General features: G+C 45.1%; 2 protein-coding genes across 4 annotated transcripts in view; one reads left to right on the top strand and one right to left on the bottom strand.

Moving 5' to 3' along the window:
• LOC135366439 (nostrin-like) overlaps window positions 1-5,897 on the bottom strand; it is a 29,728-nt gene extending 23,831 nt beyond the window's left edge. The window contains exon 1 of one of the 2 annotated variants that reach the window (XM_064599140.1): window positions 5,686-5,897. In XM_064599140.1, the coding sequence (XP_064455210.1) occupies window positions 5,686-5,712 (27 nt within the window). In that variant the 5' untranslated portion in view covers window positions 5,713-5,897. Of the gene's footprint in view, window positions 1-4,971; window positions 5,263-5,685 lie in introns of those variants that run through there. The other variant, XM_064599139.1, reaches the window with a different exon arrangement.
• Window positions 5,898-6,041: 144 nt separating this feature from the next.
• On the top strand, window positions 6,042-19,129 carry LOC135366440 (prostaglandin E synthase 3-like). 2 transcript variants are annotated; one of them, XM_064599141.1, is made up of 5 exons: window positions 6,042-6,151; window positions 6,872-7,055; window positions 7,128-7,376; window positions 7,450-7,477; window positions 18,948-19,129. In XM_064599141.1, the coding sequence occupies exons 1-5, from the start codon at window positions 6,126-6,128 to the stop codon at window positions 18,977-18,979; spliced, it is 519 nt and encodes a 172-aa protein (XP_064455211.1). In that variant the 5' UTR covers window positions 6,042-6,125; the 3' UTR covers window positions 18,980-19,129. The 2 variants fall into 2 exon arrangements, with proteins under 2 accessions (XP_064455211.1, XP_064455212.1); XM_064599142.1 differs by lacking the exon at window positions 6,042-6,151 and adding an exon at window positions 6,288-6,390.
• Window positions 19,130-19,365: the final 236 nt, after the last annotated feature.

Genomic DNA, 19,365 nt, shown 5'->3' with positions numbered 1-19,365 from the left:
AGTGCCCTTTTCCAGAACCCGTGCTACGAAACAACCCTCAATTCTAAGATGTCTTTTCCGTATGACACCACTGCAAATCTGCGGGCCTGTAAGTTTGAAAAGGCTGTTACTTGCGTCACTTATCCCATTCTCCAGCATGGCCTTCCTCAACTGTGAGGGCATTTCAAGAAAAGAAAGCGGCACGTGATTGTTGTTGGGCACGGGATATACTCACGGAAATTTAGTTGTTGCTCGAACTCGTTTCTTATTTTCAATTTTATTAACTGAAATTGAATCAATATCACATTATTAAAATTCATAACTATAACAGTGGATGCAAAAAATTTGAACTTAGAATTACTTCATTTGTACACAGATGTTGCTTTCTGTCATTTAAACTTTTGGTTGCTAGTACAGTGCCCCGTCTCTTTGTTTCGTCCCTTGTTTTCGTCATCACCTGCTAAGCGGGAGTCATTAATTGATTTTAGAATGGCCTTATTTTATGATTGGAATTTATTTTATCCCCGAAGGTACAATCTGGAGTGTCAACCACTCTTGAGATTAGAGTTCCACTGCAAGTTGCACCATGGACACAAAAATGCAAAATTTCGTCCTGCAGAGTGTTGTACTTTTTAGATTAAAAAGAAAAAACAAACATGTGTAATGTAATGTAATGTAATGTAATGTAATGTTGATCACTTGCCACATCACGTCATGTCAGTGATAATGCTTTCTGTAAAATTAAATTTGAAATACTTATGGCTGTGAATGCAGCAGAGATATTTTGTACTGGTCCTAAGTTTCATAATCCACGCGACAGCATCTGTTTACTTTTGCTTTTTGTTTGCTTTGGGAACAGACTTTTTCTTTTTTATTTCCGCGTTAGCGCCGCGAGGCAACCGTGGCTATGAGCGACGTGCAGACGTGAACAGATGGAGAGAGGACAGCAGGAAGGAGTGGGGGACAGGGGGGATTAGTATGCATCCTGGGACGACTTCAGGGGGAACTGTGGTGATATTTGTCTGGAAAGTCTTCGGGAAAAACCCAGGGAAAAACCTCAGACAGCACAACCGGTGGTAGGATTCCAACCCACTACCTCTCAGTCTTCAGCACGACCTTGGCTACCACCAACGAGCGGGTCGCCTTAACCCACTTGGCCATGCTCGCTGGTTATCCAGATTGCTGTAGTCACGATTTCACAAATAAAGAACCACGCGATTGTCATACGACAGGAAGACGAGAGATGTGGCAAACACCAAAAGATGTCCAAAACACAAATGCAACTCGTACACTCCAAGGGAAAAAGTAGGAGTAAACTAGGGAGTAATTGCAGCGTCTACTCCCCTAGATTGCGATTACACCCCGTTTTACTCCTACGAATTACGTACTACAATTAGGTCGTCGGAGACGGTTCCCAAATTCCTTGAAGTCTCATTTATTTAGTCCCGAAAGGACTGATATTGCTTTATTTTTGTGCTGAGATTGCAGTACAAATGCAAAGAAATATCGCATCGACCACGCATTGAGAGACCACATAGCGATGAAACGCCCCATTCATCATCTCAAAGTACAGCACAGCCGGTGACGGGATTCGAACTCGTGTCACCTCCCATAGTCTCGGAGTGGAAAGCGATCGTCCTAACCACTATGCCACGAGAGCTGGTTGGGAACAGAGTTTAGCTTTAAACGTTTTAACGCGAGTGATGACCTCATTTCTAAGCCTTGGCAGTCTCGTGAGGATTTTCGTTATTTATGCAATATATGTCAAAACTAGCGCTCTTGAACAATGAGGTACACCTACAGTCAACTTTGGTGTGGAGTAGAATTTTCTGGGTCGAGCTAGGTCCCTTATCATCCCAACTGGAAAGATGGAACTACAGCAGCGGTGACACATGAATAGCACTCACGTAACATGTATCTTATATGGCATTTATGTAACACTATGCTTTGGAATTTCTGTTTGGGAGGTGGAGTTCTCCTATTACAGTGCCAAGTGTCATTGTGCTGCTGGTGATTTAGTGATGCTGTATCACCCTAATAAGATGGTGTACTTTGTTATCATCATATATTTAATAATCATATTTGAATAAGTTATCATAGATGTTTGACCATTAATTACAGCTGCAAGATCGTCCTTCAGCACAAGTTTTCAGCAGTGTGCTGGTTTAATTGAGGCTTTCGAACATGAAAAACGCAACCCTACCAAAAAGGACTGAGTCTTCTCAACAGCCGTCAGTAATCATAAAACATTACTGTCCTTCCATTAACTTCCTTTTCTCTCCTTTTTTCAAGAAAAATATTGCTCGGATAATAGCAAAACACTGTCAACACCAGTCTCTTTCCATACTGAAGCAACATAAAAAAAAAAAAATTTGAAAACTTTGGATAAATACTCTGCCACTCCACCAGCAAGGACACTGCACTGTTGCCATAATGCCACCAAAACTATGCCTGTGACTTTTGATGGCCTAGGGATAGCTTTCCAGTGCACGTTTGTATCACATGAACCAGAAAAAGAAGAAGAAAAAAGAAAGAAAAGGTGGGCCTGTGGTCAAACATCATCTGGTGATGTAGTACCATGATCCAAAAGGAGCAACTTCTCCGCTTCTCTACCTGCAATTGCTGCAGATGACACTCAGTCATCCGCACTTCTTTGCAGATGACATGCCACCAGCTGTGCTATCGAGCAGCTTAATTGTGATGACATCTTTGTAAAGAGGAAGTGCAAAGCCAGAGGAAGCCCCTGTCATGATGCGTCCAGATAACAAGAAACAAACTTCAACAGCGCTTGAAACCAGAAATGTTGCCTCGTAGAGGGCTGCACCTCACAAAGTCTTCAAGCATGGAAAAAGTGAATAATCCTGTATCATCTTAATGAAATGTTATGCAGGCCAACAGAAGCCCCTCAGTTATCGCTAGGTCCCCTCACGCTTCCCTGTAGAGTCAAGTACATAACATTATCAGTGAATGGAGTTTGGAGTTTTCTGGCGCAAGGATATCAGCATTATCGGTAAGCACACAACTTGGCAGTGATACACTTTAAGCCAAAGACATTGTCACGCACATAATAATTGGAGCTGGAGCTATATTGCTATTGGAAATGGTATTGTCCACATAATTTAAGCAACCATCTAGAGCCATCTTGAAGCCGACTTCTGCCTCAGGCAAGACGACCGTGCAATCTCCCCCTAGAAGTACCGTCCAAAGATTGCGCAATAGTGAGCAAAAAAAAAAAAAGAAGTCAGAATATGCATACACGATCCCAATAATTAGCTAAACTTCATTCATTGACTCTTTAATTGGGGGATCTGGGGGAGCAAAAGTGAGAAAGCAGAATGGAGAGATAATCCTGAGAGAAAGCCATTCCATATGTTTTAAAAAAAAATCCTGAACTGTTCCACGTTCATGCAGCTCAGCACTTATGAGCAGGGCCAGCGAGAGAAGTTACGGGCCCCTCCTTACATGTGGATAACATACAGTCTAAGTATTTCTTCTTTATACGGTTAAGATGGGCCTCGGGGAGTGCGGGCCCTGGGGCTCTATCCTCCCCCACTTTCTCTCCGACCCTGCGTGTGAATGGCATTTTATTCTGTCCCAAAAACGTGCTGCACTGCGAAGCTCTACATATCCAAAGTGAAAAAAAAAAAAAGTCAAACTGTGAAACGTGTGAGGCAATCACAGAGACAGAGTCTTGTGCAAAGCATTTACTGCCTACACTTGACAAAGCAGGGAATTTATCTATGGTGCAACCTAATTTATTTAGTTATTTTATTTATTTTACTACCCTCAGGGCAGAAGTATTACAGAGGGGAGCAGGACATTTCAAAAAGAGCACAAATACAACACAGAGCCATTGACAAAAATTATATATACGAGTAACGCGGTTATTCAGCGACACGAAACTGTTCAAACAGTGCTTCTCTATAGTGATTGATGGGGATTAATTAATGTGATTACTGAACCTCGTGACATTCCGGGAGCCCTGTCGTCCAGCTCCCCCTCTGAGGTACCTGCCACTATTGCACACACCCCTTAATTGGAACGTCCCTGCTGGTTCACTTTTTATTTGCAGCTCCAGGATGTTTCGTTCCATGACCACACCTCGTTCTAAAGCTCTGTCAACAGCCTTATGATGAAAGATGAAAGTCACTGAAAAGGTTAGCCAGCTGTAGGACTCGAACCCACATCTTCTGGATTACCGGTCCAGGGCTCTACCAATTGAGCTAAGCTCCTTCTCAGCGACTTCCAGGATGCGTCATCTGAAGGGACAAACCAGCCACTCTCTCTCACTCATCCTGCTTTCACTCTTACATTTTTGCACACTCATACACACATTCATACGACAGGAATCGACGCAAGCGGCAAATGTTGAACATGAGAGAACTGATGTTCTGAGGCTGGAACAACATAGAAGGGACAATCACATACAAGGCCTCAAGTTGCCTAAGAAATTAACGACGAAAGATGAAAGTCACTGACAGTGGGTTCGAGTCCTACAGCTGGCTAACCTTTTCAGTGACTTTCATCTTTCATCGTTAATTTCTTAGGCAACTTGAGGCCTTGTATGTGATTGTCCCTTCTATGTTGTTCCAGCCTCAGAACATCAGTTCTCTCATAGCCTTACGATGCCTGCATGTGATGAGATAGAAGCTAAACCTCCCACTCTTTTTCAATATGCTACATCTTGCTTTTTATTCGTGTCAAACAGAAAGTGCCGTTCTATACGAACATATTCAATTTGCATATCTTCTGAACACACAACAATATTGGTAATGGAACCCCCGCCCACACCTGCCATCTGAAAGCACCGGCGCTCCTACACTTGTCATTTATTTGTTTTGATGGCATAATTCATTTTAAGGTCATGAATTTGCTCGACATAAACTTATCGACGACGAAGGCGACAGTTGTTACGGGAAAAGACGACGTCGATATAAGCGCGCAAATCACGACGTTATTATTGAATCTGGCACCGCATCAAAGCATACATACCTTCCCACTTGAAGGCGCCGTGAGAGATAACCACATCCTCCTGCGCAATGATCTAATACTACGCATGATCAAGCAAGCGAAGTCTATAAATGAGCCGAACCTGCGAACGCGAAAGTCACCGACCAAAGCAAGCGCGGCTAATTATATTCCTGCCTACATACCACCCCCAACAACGCTTCGTGTGGGACCCACCATTCTTCGGGACAGTATATTTATGTGTGCTGACAATAGTCTCGTATACTACGACGGTGTCGCACCCTTGATTTACTAGCGCGCACCTGAAATGAGATGCCGACGAGGAACCTCGCCAACCAATGACACACAGCCCTAACAGGTATAAACACAGATAACATCAAAGATGGAACAGGTGTGAGGAAGAAAAAAAGACACGAAGTAGTACCGCTTTCGAAGCTTCACACTCACGTTAACTAGCACGACATCATGCATGTGCGCATTATTTTCGTCAACAACTTTTTGCACGTATAATTAAATAAGCGGAAGCAAAAAGCGAGATGAAGCACAAACTTATCTCCGATTAAATCGCTTCAGCTTTTTAGTCGGGAATGTATAAGCTCAAGGTCTGAGGAATCTTTTTTGTGCAGCAAGTGCTGGAGCAGGAAATCTGCTCTTAATGTCAATTTACTGCCCTTTGAACGACCGTGTCATTCTGAAAGGTCAATGGCTTTCCGGGAACCGAAAATGCATAGGACTCACCCAAAAGGAATCTTTAAAAGAAGCCATGTGGGCTACTTGGCATTCCAGGTCCCGTATAAAAGGTGCCTCTGAAGGATTTAAGCCATGCTGCACGCTTGAATTCCTGCAGAACAAACAATCGCTCTTGTCACAACGGATCTTCCGTGCACGCGACTGGACATCCGCCTGTCCGGAACGAGGTCCGACGTCCGTTCGGGAGCGTCTGCTCTAGCAGAACCGCAGTTACGTCAGTTGCAGTAAATCACTCTTAACAAAAGCTTAGTTTTGTGTTGCCACATAAATATATATTGTTCGAAACGTTTTTATGTACACAACTATTACCTTAATATTTAAAATAAAGTAAACCTTCGCTGCGGCGTACGTCTTCGCTTCTTGCACCACGCTCTCTCACCGCTTTCACTTCCTTCGCCAGTGTACCTCTTCATCTTCGACTCGCTAAAATGACAGGCGAAACAGCGGTAGAAAGGTGAGTATTTGCCCCAATTGGGCGTTGTGCGCTCCTTCTCCAATCATCGATGATGTGTAAAATGTGCGTGAGCCGATCTTTCTCCGTATTTCGTGAAAAATTTACCGGCGTTTAGTCTCGTGGCTCCACCTGCACGCTGTTCGAGAAGATTCTGAATGGTTCTGAACAACGCTGTCCAGTTAGGCTTACACTTGTCGTGCAGTGTTTGATAGCGACGTTACGAGAGCTATGAGCGAATGGTACGAAACACAATCCTCGTGCTACTGGGATATTTTTGTGTAACCGACCCTCGCATTCGTGGTACCGAAGCGTGCGTAGCATGCATCTAAGGAGATAGGCGCGCGAAGAGGCGTGAGAAATGCAGCTACACATCCCAAATGGTTTGTACGCCGGGTGGAATGCAGCCATGTGCTTCACTAACGATAAGTTACGACGTTATTGTGTAGCGATTGTCCTTTTTTTTTAATTTGAGTGCCATACTTCGGTTGCCTGCTGCAATATGATGGCGACTCCGAAACTGATCACGTGTGATTGGGAAATTGATTCGGCGTAATTGAGTTTATTGCGTATGCAAGAAAATAGCTATCTCGAAAACCTGATCATCGTTATTGAGGCAATTAGTTGATTTTATGCAAGTAGCTCCGCGGTGCGATTCAACAGGGTTCGTCGCAGTGTGCTGTTAAGTGGTGGGTGGGGTGTGACCACTGCTTCTGTTCGCAGTAAATTATCACCACCACCCGTTCTGTGGGCACAGAGGAAAGGCCTGCTCTACCTAAAGGTGGCGCTGGAGGACTGCAAGAACCCCACAATTAAAGTAGACAAAGATTCCCTATACTTCAAAGGAGTCGGAGGAACAGATGCCAAAGAGCACGAAGTCACCATCAACTTTTTACATCCCATCAAGGTAAAAAGAAAAGGATGGTTGTCGGGCTCCAGATTTTTTTTGTGAGCCATTTTTGTTTCCCCTCTTCCGCAGCCAGAGGACTCTCGGCATGTAGTGCACCCCCGTGGGGTTGAGTTTGTCCTGCAGAAAGCGGAGGAAGGACCCTACTGGAGCAGGCTCTTGAAAGAAGGCGCAAAGTTCCATTGGCTCAAGGTCGACTTCAACAAATGGATGGACGAGGATGACTCCGGGGACGAACTAGCGGGCGGCGGAGGAGGTGACTTCGAAGAGATGATGCGACAAATGGGAGGACTCGGGGACGATCCCACCAGCGGAGACTTAGTACGTTCGAACGTTGAAATTGTAGAAGAATCCGCGGAGCTAACTAATCACTTTGTTTCCGTTTTTTCCGCAGGAAAATGCGGGTGACAGCGACGACGAAGGTAAGCAGTCCGTTCATTTTTGTGCGAGGCTGCAAAGCCAATGCTACTGTTGAAAAGGGGAACGCCTCCAAAATGTCTTGATCGGAATGTACAAGGTGTGCTCCTAGGTGATACAGTTGCCATGCACACCCAGTAGCATTCCAGCACCCTCATGAAATGAACTTTCTGTGCAAATCCCTGCCGTTGAGACTAAATTTTGACATTTCACGTACGATTTTTTTTTTTTTTTTTTTTTCCTTCATGGTGATGACGGTGAATGATATTTCCTAGGGTGAATTCCATGAATTGCTGTGGTACATCGCTCCAATAGAATGGTCAGTGTAGAAGTCTGGACAAGAGCTCGGGAAACTCAGGGACTGTCATTTTTCTGCAGTGTGACGTCCTGGCCCCAGTCGTTTGTGGGCATGTGCATTTGTTCAGAAGGGTAGACAAGTGGGTGTTTATTACCAGACTGACTTACAAAATCGTAATTGATTAATTAAAATAATGCCTACTCTGAAAAATTACGCTGAGATGCATTAATTTTGGTACATAATTTTGATGCGTAGCTTCATTCTTCCATGAAAAACACACTATCAATGCGGATATATATATATATATTGAGAGGACAAATGCAATGACTAGTGGAATACAATGCCTAAAAACCTACGTTACATGAGGGGTACGTGTTTCACATATGTTACATACTCCACCCGCTTAATGGGGCACTAAAACGCCAAAACAACTTGCTCTCAAATGAAAGTCCGTGTTTCAATTAGTTTAATGCAAGCAAAATTAGTTCACACAGCGCTACCGTTTAGAAGAAAAACGCAATGAAAGCAGAGCTGTCTTTGGCGGCAACGAATGGGATCCCCAGGAGGCAAAAATTGGCGGCATCCAATGAGACAGCAGGAGAAGTGTGCGCTTACCTATCTTGGGCATGTGGGTTTGGGACGGGTCCGATCGTAGTGTTCCGTATATGCGCGGCATGATGCCCACTGCTTCATTTTTCATTACCGATGCACTGAATTGTAGCCCACAGCAGTTGACACGAACATTCCGCCGACAACATTCATCTTCACGTCCTTCGGACAGCGACGCTAGTCTGCTCTGCGGCGAGCGCCATGTTTTTCGCTGGGACTGCTCCGTTCCGTTGTAGAAGTCGAGTGGTCGAAGTTCAGGGACTCCGGCGGGTACTCGAAGAACTCGTTTATTCAACCCGTGCATACGGGACGCAGCCTGAAGGAATGAACACACGCGCCTACCATAACTTCATCGTCGTCTGTTCTTTCAAGTCTCTCGTCGTCGTTTACAACATTTCTCCCCCCCCCCAACCAAAGAAATGAGTGTAATGAACAACACAAATAGTTCACAACTGCCCATAGCGATCTGGTGGACGTCGATCTCTTGTACTTCGTCTTAACTGTTGCGGAGATGGTGTTGCTCTTGAAGGTGACTGCATTTCCTGAGACGAGGTTTCAGTAATAGGGTCCCACGACCAAGACCACACAGCATTACTCGGCTGTTCTTCATGCACTATTTTGTTAGACGCGAGCCTCAAATGGTCTGTGTGCACAAACAGTGTTTGGTGTACCACGTACCTTCACTAGGTATGTTACGGATGATTTAATTCTGATTATTTGTCCAGGCAACCAGTTTTGTCTTTTCACCGTGCACAGTTTTCACAAAGACTTTGTCACGAACACTGTACGAAATGCTCTGGCGACGCTTTTTGTCCGCGCACAACTCAGTCCTTTCGAGCTTCTCAGTCATTACAGATGCCAAACTTGGCCTAAGTTGTACCAACCTTGTCCGTACCTTACGCCCCAGAAATAATTCGCTCGGCGTCTTATTGGTGAATGTGTGTGGGGTAGTTCGCAAAGAGAAAGTTATCAACCCGATGTTGAAGTGAACAGCTAACTCCCTTCTGTTCATCCTCTAAAGCTGCTTTAAGGAGGGCTTTTTTAAGTGTTTGTACAGCACGTTCCGCGGATCCATTTGAAGCAGGATGATACGGAGGTGTTACAGTGTGTCGTGTTCCGTTTGCTTCTAGGAAGCCTTCAAACCGATGCGACTTAAACTGAGGACCATTGTCGGTCACCATCTTTTTCGGCAATCCGTACGCAGAAAAAATGGAGCAAACTTGTTCCACTGTGTTATCGACCAACGTGTTGCTCATGATACGTACTTCAAGCCACTTAGAGTGCACGTCAATTAACACCAAGAAGTATTTCCCTTCTTTCTGCGCAAAATCAATAAAAACACGCTCCCATGGGGGTCACGCTGCATGACCAAGGTTCATAGGTGGGGAAGTTACTTTTATTTTGTAGTGCACTATCGTTACTCACTACTTTTTTGAAAAGTAATGCGTTACGTTATTCCTTACTGTTGTGGTAGTACGTAACGCGTTACTAACGCCGTTACTTCTGATAAGTAATGCAGTTACTTTTGGATTACTTCACCAGTTGTCCTTATAATATGTACCATTTTTTGGTTGAGTCACATAAGTGCATTCCGCAAATCAATACAAGCAAGGTTGGGCAGAAACAAGGGTCACACCTGAACGGAACTTACATGTACGATTTATTGCAATGCAGAAGTAGCTGATGTTCAAAATGTTCATCGGTGAGCTTCGCCCGTTAGGCTGAGAGGACGCCTAATGACCAGTAGTGCTCCTTGTCAAGGTTGATAGAGACGGTGACCTTTTATCTCATACAGTACAAATCCAAACAGCCAATTCCTTGGTACTTTGTTACTTATTCAGAGGGTAGAGGCTATTTTTCTGCCACTTTTGTCCCATCTGTCCGAAAAATATTCAGAGGGAGTGAAAAACAGAGGTGGTAAACAAAGGTGACACCTCAACCAGGGTAGGTCGACAACCCTTCTTTTGCGTTCTTCGTGGGTGTCGATGTGACCTTCTTGTCATTGTTGAAGATGAATAGAAAAAATCTGGGATTTTCTCGGATTCTGCAGGCACGGTCCTCGCTCAAGCATTCAAGTTCCCGAACACGCAATAATGCATAACGCAGTTACGCCTTAGTTGTTAAAAATGTAATGACGTTACGTTACTCGTTACTGTTCTCCCAAATGTAATGCGTTACTATATTTCACTACTCAAATGTAACGCGTTACCGGTAAAGCACTACTTTGTAACGCGTTACTCCCTACCTATGCCAAGGTTGCAAAGGTGCAGCCGGCAACGACGGTCTAACATTCTGACAAATTTGTGACCTTTTCCGACTGCTTGTCAATACCAACCCACCACACTGTGGATCGAGCCAAAACTTTCATTTTGTTAATTCCCGGTTGCTCCTAGCGCAACATTTCGAGCACTTCACGTTGTAAAGCTTCTGGTATGACTACATGATTATTCCACACAACACAGTTAGTGTCCACTGACAGATCGTACCTACGGACAGAGAACGGTTTCAGCTCGTCCATTACCTCACGTGGCCAGCCTGACAATGTCATTTCCCTTGCGGTACGTAACACCTCGTCCTTGTCAGTCGCAGTCTGAACATCTATGGCAGTTTGCGGTATGTCTCTTATGGCTGAGAAGCAGTAAATTTGTTCCACTTGGAAGTGGAAGTCATAACCCATCAGCATTACCTATGGTACCACCTTTTTGCTAGCGTATGTGGTACCTGAAGTTTGCTAGAAACATCAACCATCGATGTACTCTGCTACTGCACTGGCGTGCTTCTTTGGATCAAAAAGTGAAGAGAGCGGCTGATGATAGGTCACGATTTCGAATTCTCGACCCATCAAGTACCTTTCAAACTTTTTGATACCGAAGACAATTTCCAAAGCCTCCTTTTCTAAGTGCGCGCAATTACGTTCACTTGTATTCAACGTACAAGATGCAAAAGCTAAGGGTCTTTCTATGCCCTTGTCAGTTTGGGAGATAACAGCTCCAAACCCATAGGAAGATGCGTTACAAGCAGGCCTAATATCCTTTTTAGGATCGAACAGTGCCAAAACTCTGTTGCTGCATAACAAAGCTTTGCAATCTTGAAATGCTTTGCGACATTTGGAATTCCAGTTCCACTTAGCATCTCCCGCGTAACAACTGGTACAACGGTTCCAGGACCTGACCTACATTTGGTAACCGTGAAACCCTATGAGACCCAGGAAAGCTCGCAGCTCCGTCACACAGGTTGGCTCTGGCACATTTACTATGGCCTCAACCTTTATCTCTGTGGGGTGCAACCCCGATGCCTCTATAGGTGCAAGGTGTTCAACACTAGGCTGAAAGAAGCAACAGTTCTCAGAATTCAGTTTCATGCCACGCCTGGCGAGCCTTTCCAGAACTTGCTCGACTCTTTCACTACACCGAACTCTATCTTTGCCACAGACCCAGGTAACACGCTGTACCGGGTAATCCTTGCAAGACCTTATCCATTGCAGCCTGAAACGTCGCTGGTGCGCTTGCAAAGCCATACGGCAAATGCCGATACTGAAAAGGACCTAGATGTGTGTTTACTGTACACAGTTCTTGCGAACGTTCGTCAAGTACCAACAGGTAGTACCGCTCTTGAAAGATCAAGCACCGTAAATATCTTTCCGCCAGTAAGACTCGCAAAAATATCTTCTGGCAAGATCTACAACCTCTGCATGTTGTCTAGACATTCCTTTCGCAAGAAGCTTAGTTTTACACATTTTAGCTAAGTGACCACGTTTCGAACATCTATGGCACCGACTGTTCTTGAAAGGACAGTCACCAGGCTTATGCCGTCTGCCACATCTATAACATTCTTGCCTGTTGCCTTGTGTAGCAGGCCCAGGAATCTGTTTCCCTTTTTGTTTTGCTGCTCTTGATTGCTTCCAGTGCACATCTACTTGTTCGTCATCAGCCGTCGCTGCAGACGCTTCCTGACGCATCTCTCGTGCCTGTGTCTCAGCTGCTTCCATATCGTTTGCCACTTGATAAACGTGGTTGAGTGTTGCTTCTTTTTCACCCGTAGCCAAAAGACTGCATCTAATGTTGTCATTCAGAAGGCCAGTGATAACTTCATCCCGAAGAGCGTCCTCAAGGTATGCTCCAAAGTTGCAGGATCGTGCGAGGGTCTTGAGAGCCACTATGAAGTCGTTGATTGATTCATGTGCCTGCAGGTTTCTGCGGTGGTGGAACTGATAGCCACCACCGAACGCGTAGGTGTGTAGTGCTGACTCAGCTGTTTCACGATGTCCGTCATAACTTGCTGCACTTGACGTCTGCTTAAGAAGCAGGCTTCATAACGTCACGTACGCCTCATCTCCTATGGCTGTTAGGAAGACCTTGCTCTTCTTGTCATCCGCTACTCCGTTTGCAGCAGTGTACAGTTCAAAGTGTTCCACGTAGACATCGAACACCGTTCTCTGTGGGTTGAATTTTTTTAGGTGTCCTACATTTGCCATCCCTGAACCTTCTTTCTTCTGCGTGCGTCGTATCTACCGTCTGGTCGCCACATGTTACGTTGTAGAAGTCGAGTGATCGAAGTTCGGGGACTCCGGCAGAGTACTCAAAGAACTCTTCTATTCAACCCATGCATACAGGACGCTGCCTGAAGAAGGAATGAACGCACGCACATACCACAACTTCATTGTCAGTTCTTTCAAGTCTCTCGTCGTCGTCTACAACATGCTCCATGGTATGGCACGCGCAGCATGGACTGAAAACAGATGCACGAGCTGAAACAACGTTCACTGCTTAGTGCCGAAGCAAGAAAGAGCCCGGTATAATTTCGATTATAGCTCCGTAACGGGATCAAAGTTTTTAATTATGATCAAATCATCGTGATTTGACAATGGAAATTAGAACTTTGAACGCGCAGAAGCGGACGTACGACTCCCGTTGCAGACGACGGCAACAGCTCCTATGAAAACTCGTAGAGTGATGATGATAATCAACTTTAGAAAGAAGCATCTCCCGTGGGACATGCACCGCTTGTACAAATACATACAAATACTAAAGATGAAGTACGAAGTATTGTAGAAGTTGAACTAATAACTGGGTTGACGAGTAGCGCCACCTTTTGCTTCCAAATGCGGCACTGGGAAGGGGTACCTATGACATGGGCATTATAATCTGGTAAGCTGTGATATTTGAAGGGTTTACTCAGCACTGCACCGAGCAGCTGAAGCTCTGGTGTCATCATGTCTCCCGGTATCACGGCAAGGTCACTTTCTGACTCCCTCAGCGAGGTCTGACACAGTCCGTGAGGTGTCCCCTGGAGGAATCCCACGACGCGCTGCTCTTAATGGGGCAATAAACAGGTATACAAGGCGCACTTTTTTTTATGTATCATGATACGTCACCGACGATGAACGTTTTCAAAAAATTGTTGTCGCAAAAAAGTAATATTGACGCCAAACCGACTGAATATTCACTGCACTCTTTCGCCCTTATGCTCCGCCCTGCGATCTCCTGGCGACAATAGCGACACGTCATTTTGACGTCGCACATCATCAGCCATTTAGAATGTGGGACGCCTATACATCAATTTTGTTGTAATATCGAGAGGTGAGGTCAACTCTAAACACATTCCACTTGTCAAATCCAAGATAGCCAGTTCAAACCGTACCAAAACCCTGAATATTATATTGCACGTGCGCACTATGTTTCCGGTGCTGTATTGCTCCGCGAGGTCACCGCGATGTCCCCACAACCAGTTCCCTCGCGAGCTGCAGCTTGTCTCAGTGGGGTCCGTCATTGGCTAGGAGAGCGAAAACTCCCCCACTTCCACCGCCTAGAATTCGGTATTGCTATACGCTGGAATATAATGAAGTGACTCGGTTCCAAGGATAAGGAGAGACTCGCGCGGATTATGCTCGTTGAATGGCATTGTTTCGTGTTAAAGACGCTCGCTAGAAGCAAAAGAATTTCAGATTTGGATATCGTGAGCTATGTTTCTTTCATTGGGCATAATAATTTGAGAATGTACCTCGACCTGTTTTGTGCCCCTTTAATGGGGCACTAAAATGCGAAAACAGCTTGCTCTCAAATGAAAGTCTGTGTTTCAATTAGCTTAAAGCAAGCAAAACTACTAGTTCTCACAGCACTACCGTTTACAACAAAAACGCAATGAAAACAGAGCCGTCTTTGGCGGCAACGAATGGGACCCCAGGAGGCAAAGATTGGCGGCATCCATTGAGACAGCAGGAGAAGCGCACCCTTACCTATCGGGGCCGTGTGGACTCGGAACTCGTCCGATGGTAGTGTTCCGTATATGCGCGGCATGATGCGTTCTGCTGCATTTTTCAATATCGATTCACTGAATTGTAGTCAACAGCAGTCCTCACGAATGTTCCGCTGACAACATTTATCTTCATATCCTTCGGACAGCGACGCCAGTTACTCTTCACAACGCGCACTGTTTTTCACCGGAGATATCTGAATGGTGTGGCAAGCGCAGCATGAACTAAAAACACCGATGCACGAGCTGAAACGACGTTCACTGCTTAGCGCCGAAGCAAGGAAGAGCCCGGTATAATTTCGATTGTAATTCCGTAACGGAATCAGTTATCAATTATAAGTTCGAAATTAACATAGCGTGTAATGTAATCTGAAGTGAACTTGTTTTTGCATTTTAGTGCCCCTTTAAAGGAGGAAATCGGGAGTCCGTACACTCTGCTCCATGGACAGTAAAAGCTGCTCCAACCTGATTTTTTTCTGCTCCACGAGCTGCTACAGGTAGCTTCTCAGTTCTGTCACTGGGACTACAGAAGAAAGACCTTCAATTGTTGTTTCCAATTTGTACTTTCTATTCAATTTCCTAAGCTCTGTCAGAAGTGAATTCCAAAGCAGTAGTCCGACGTAACTGAGCTCCTGTTTACCAAAGTTTGTACGTGATAGAGACAACCGAAAATACGTGTTATCTGCCCCATGTGCAGTCGTGAGCGGTCGTCCTGAAATGGTCCCAGAATCTCATCCAGACTTGTCTGCAAATATTGGCATGCGCAATTTGTGAGGACAATCTTTGGAATACTTGAGGGAGGCCAAAGATTTTCTGTGCAGCAGGTGGACTGACAGCTGAATTCTGCACTGTTGTGTGACACTCATGACAAGAGAATGCATACATTTCGTCGCGATAGTGAGTGGCCGTGGGGAACTTGTCTTCAAATGAGTCTTGCTCGCTGTGGTTCTGGACAACAGGATTGGGGCTCCTTTAACCTCTACGCCTTCTGTTCGAGCAGAAGGATGTTTTCAATTTCAATCGAGGCTGGATCATATGGACTTGCAAACTTATGGTTTGTGCCACTGCAGCACTAAGGATATTGTGTGCATTCTGCAAACGATTCGTTGAGAGGGGGAGAGAGATGTTGACGTTGGTACTGTGGCATTCCTTCCACATCAGGGTTCCAAGATTGGTCTAGTTAGTGAATTAGAGAAAATATGAAAGCAAGCTGAAGTATTTATGATTATATTTGCCTTATATCCAGTCTTTATGCTTAAAAGCCATGCTGGGAGGGGCCCCACTAGAAAGACCCAGAATGCAGGCACATTTAAAAAGAATCCCCCCACCCCCGAGACATTTATTTTGATTTATTTGGTATTTCTCGTAACCATTACCTGTTTATGCCTAATTTTATTTCTGATTTGCTCGACCACATGTCGAAAATTAAACATTACTATTTTTGTGGTAGTTTTTTTTATTTAATTCATGTTTTGTCATAACACCTCAGTGTAGCCGTCTTCTATGTGGCCTTGTCCTGTGTTGTTCTGGTGATACTTTCAAATGCTGTGTATGATATTGAGTAATTATTGATTATTGGACTTGTGCTCTTTCTTTTTTTTTATTGCTCAAGTGTAGCAGCTTTGTATCTTCCTAGTATCTCTCCTCACCCCTACACAATGCCAGTTTGTGGAGCTATAGAGTACCAATAATAATCCTGGGTTTTGACACCAATAATGTTATGTCAGGGACACCTTGAGTGCTGTCATCCTCTTCACAGCTTCTGCTGAACTAGTGAATTGAACGTCATTTAGTCTCTCACTGACTTGTTCCCTTTCGTTCATTGGCGTCTGTCTCCTCTGTTTACAACAAGCTCTGCTTAATACTAATGTAAGAACCTACTATGCATCTCCTCTATTGGGGTTATAGTTAAATGGCAACACTTACGTTATGTGAAACAACATCTCTCGCTATTCAGGTGTGCCCCTAATCACACGCGTTGTGTTTTGGAGTTGCTGTGATGGTCGTGTTCCGTGATGGGTTAAAAATGGGTTAAAATCCTGGACGTTGTGAAAATGATCAGAGATTTAAAATGAAGCTATTTGCATATAAAGTAATTCCACAAATTGAAACAGTGCAGGGAATATTTTACGGAATTCCACAAGTAACTCAGACTGGATTGCAGACAACCTGCAGAGTAATTAGGCTACAATTCCAAGGTTGCTTTTGATACTATGCACTCTTAAAAATGAACTTAACCGCATAGCACGCTCCTAGCCAACCATTATCTCGAATGATACCGTTATCTGCCCGGATTTGTTGAAAACGGGAGGCGTACGCCTTTTCTGTGACACTTATGCTGTTCATAATTGTCACAAAAAAGGCGTACGCCTCCCGTTTTCAACAAATCAGGGCAGATAACGGTATCATTAGAGATTATGGTTGGCTAGGAGCGTGCTATGCGGTGAAGTTCATTTTTAAGAGTGTGTAAGCATTTCATTACTGAACATGTACTTTATAGCAGTTGAGTTGAGAGAAAAAAATTGAGAAGTAGGCACTCATTACGAGAGCCATCTACTCCAGATCACTTAAAAAAAAAACGAAAATGGCTAAATCCAGAGCGAATAAATGAGTGACAAAGATACTCAGCAACGAGGAGAGCTGGGCCTGTTGGTACGAGATCATAACTTTAAAGCGCTACAGAGACAAGGACGGAGAGAGATACGTACACAACACATAGGCGCACTTCCAACGATGGTTTATTGAGAAATACACAAAGTGCTTAAATGCTAACTTGATCCACCCTACCGTGGCCCCGCCCTGCCATCTGCGGCACTCTTGCATACACGTGCTCAGAGCCGTTTATAGAGAGAGTTTGGCCATTGGAGGAGCCTAACTTAAAGCGCGTCATGCGACGTCACGGCCGAACGACCTCCCTCGTCGTGCTCCATTGTTTGTCCAGTCGTCAACCGGTCGCAGACGCCATATTGATGCTGATCGTTGTTTACAATCCAAGGTGAGAAGACACGTGCGTACTTCTTGCTTCGAAAGCCTTTCGTCCTTGAACTCTTTCTGTTCGGCAACAAAGCCCCCTTATCACTTGCGCCAGTGGGCCATAAGCCGGTTATTCCTGTAGATTACATTCAACACGGCCACGAAGGTGTCGACCAGCTGGAGGACAGCATCAATATGGCGCGGACTAGATGGCTGATAAGCGGATTCCGCTCGGATTCAGGCTTTTTGGGCGGCGCAAGGACGACTCTGACGTCAAAATAAGCTCCTCCCATGAGGCGGCAAAAGATCAAAGAATGGCCAAACTCTCCCTATAAATGGCTCTGCACGTGCTTAGATACGCTAGTTCTTTATCAGATGGCAGGATGGAGGGGTCACTGATGCGCGCCTCCATTTGAGCCCAGTTACTGAACCTAGAGTCACTAAATAGGGATGCAGAGTAGAGACATTGAGCCACGCCGGCGAGCGAGACCGCCATCTTGGGTCCGGCGCGGCTGCGTCGCCTAGCGACGGGACGACAACCGCCCCTTTCTCCGCCGAGAACAGAGCGCAGGGGAGCCAGCTCGCAACAAAGGAAACCGGTTTTGGGTGGAGGGGACTCAATATGACAACGCGTTCTTGGAGTGAGAAACCACGTGACAGGATCGGCCCAATCGCGGACACTGAACGGCGGCTCCGGCGCGGAAAAGGAATGACATACTCTGTACCCCTATTTAGTGACTCTAATTGAACCAGTTTGTACCACAAGCACATGCAGTCCCTCCATCATAAAACGTGCTACAGCGCTGGACAAAGCTTATGGAACACGCTCCAGCGCATTCCTTCCTCAGAATGACACGCTAGCAGTGAATGAGACTGTACGAACTTAGATATGTTCCTAGGTAATGCAGTCACATGTTTTTAAGTCTGTACGGTCCCATTCGCTGCTAGCGTGACACCAGAGGAATGCACCAGAGCATGGCACTCTGAGGACGGAATATATTGGTATAATATATTGTTATGTATACGGAATAATATTGTGGAATATATATGTCGGGGCGTGTTCCGTAGACTTTTGTCCAGCACTGTACATGGAATCTCTGGCATGTAACGGTTTAACCAATCACGGCATGAGATTTAGCCACCACAGTTCAAGAAATGTAGCAGCGACAGATCTGAGCTGCAAAAACTAAAGTGATGTGCAATATATGTCCTACAGGCATCACAGCAGTGTAGCAATGAATGTCAAGGAAGGAGTACTATCCATCAGTTCGTTCCATTTATTTGTTTTGGCCCCATGCATCACTGGAGCTGATGAGTAATAGTAGGATACTTTCTCTTTGCAGAAATTCCAGACTTGGAGAGCAGCAAAGAATAAAGCTGCATTAATGCAGTCCTTGTACAGAGCAGTGTTTACAACAAGCTGCACCTCGTCACATGTCTTCGATCAACAGCACTCCCCCCCCCCCTCCCCCATATCCTCTCTTTATGTGCCTCCTATCCAATAAACATACATTTATGTTGAGTACTCAGACTGTTAAATGAATGCAACAAAGAGAACGGCTCGCTGAGTTCGCTGACAAGATAACATCACGGTTGTAAACAGTCCAGGTGTGATGTTATCTAGTGAGTGCGCTAATATGTGGCATGATCCAGCTCACCGATACGCCATGTCGACCTTCACGTCAGTTCGCAGCAGGGCCCGAAATCACGCCTTATCAGGTGATTGCGTTCGTGGGTTTCGAAGGCCCGAAACGCGGAGCT

This window comes from Ornithodoros turicata, chromosome 8 (genome assembly GCF_037126465.1).
Source record: "Ornithodoros turicata isolate Travis chromosome 8, ASM3712646v1, whole genome shotgun sequence".
Classification (NCBI taxonomy): Eukaryota; Metazoa; Arthropoda; class Arachnida; order Ixodida; family Argasidae; genus Ornithodoros; species Ornithodoros turicata.
The sequence above is the reverse complement of the archived record's forward strand: the minus strand, read 5'-3'. Positions and strand labels throughout refer to the sequence as shown.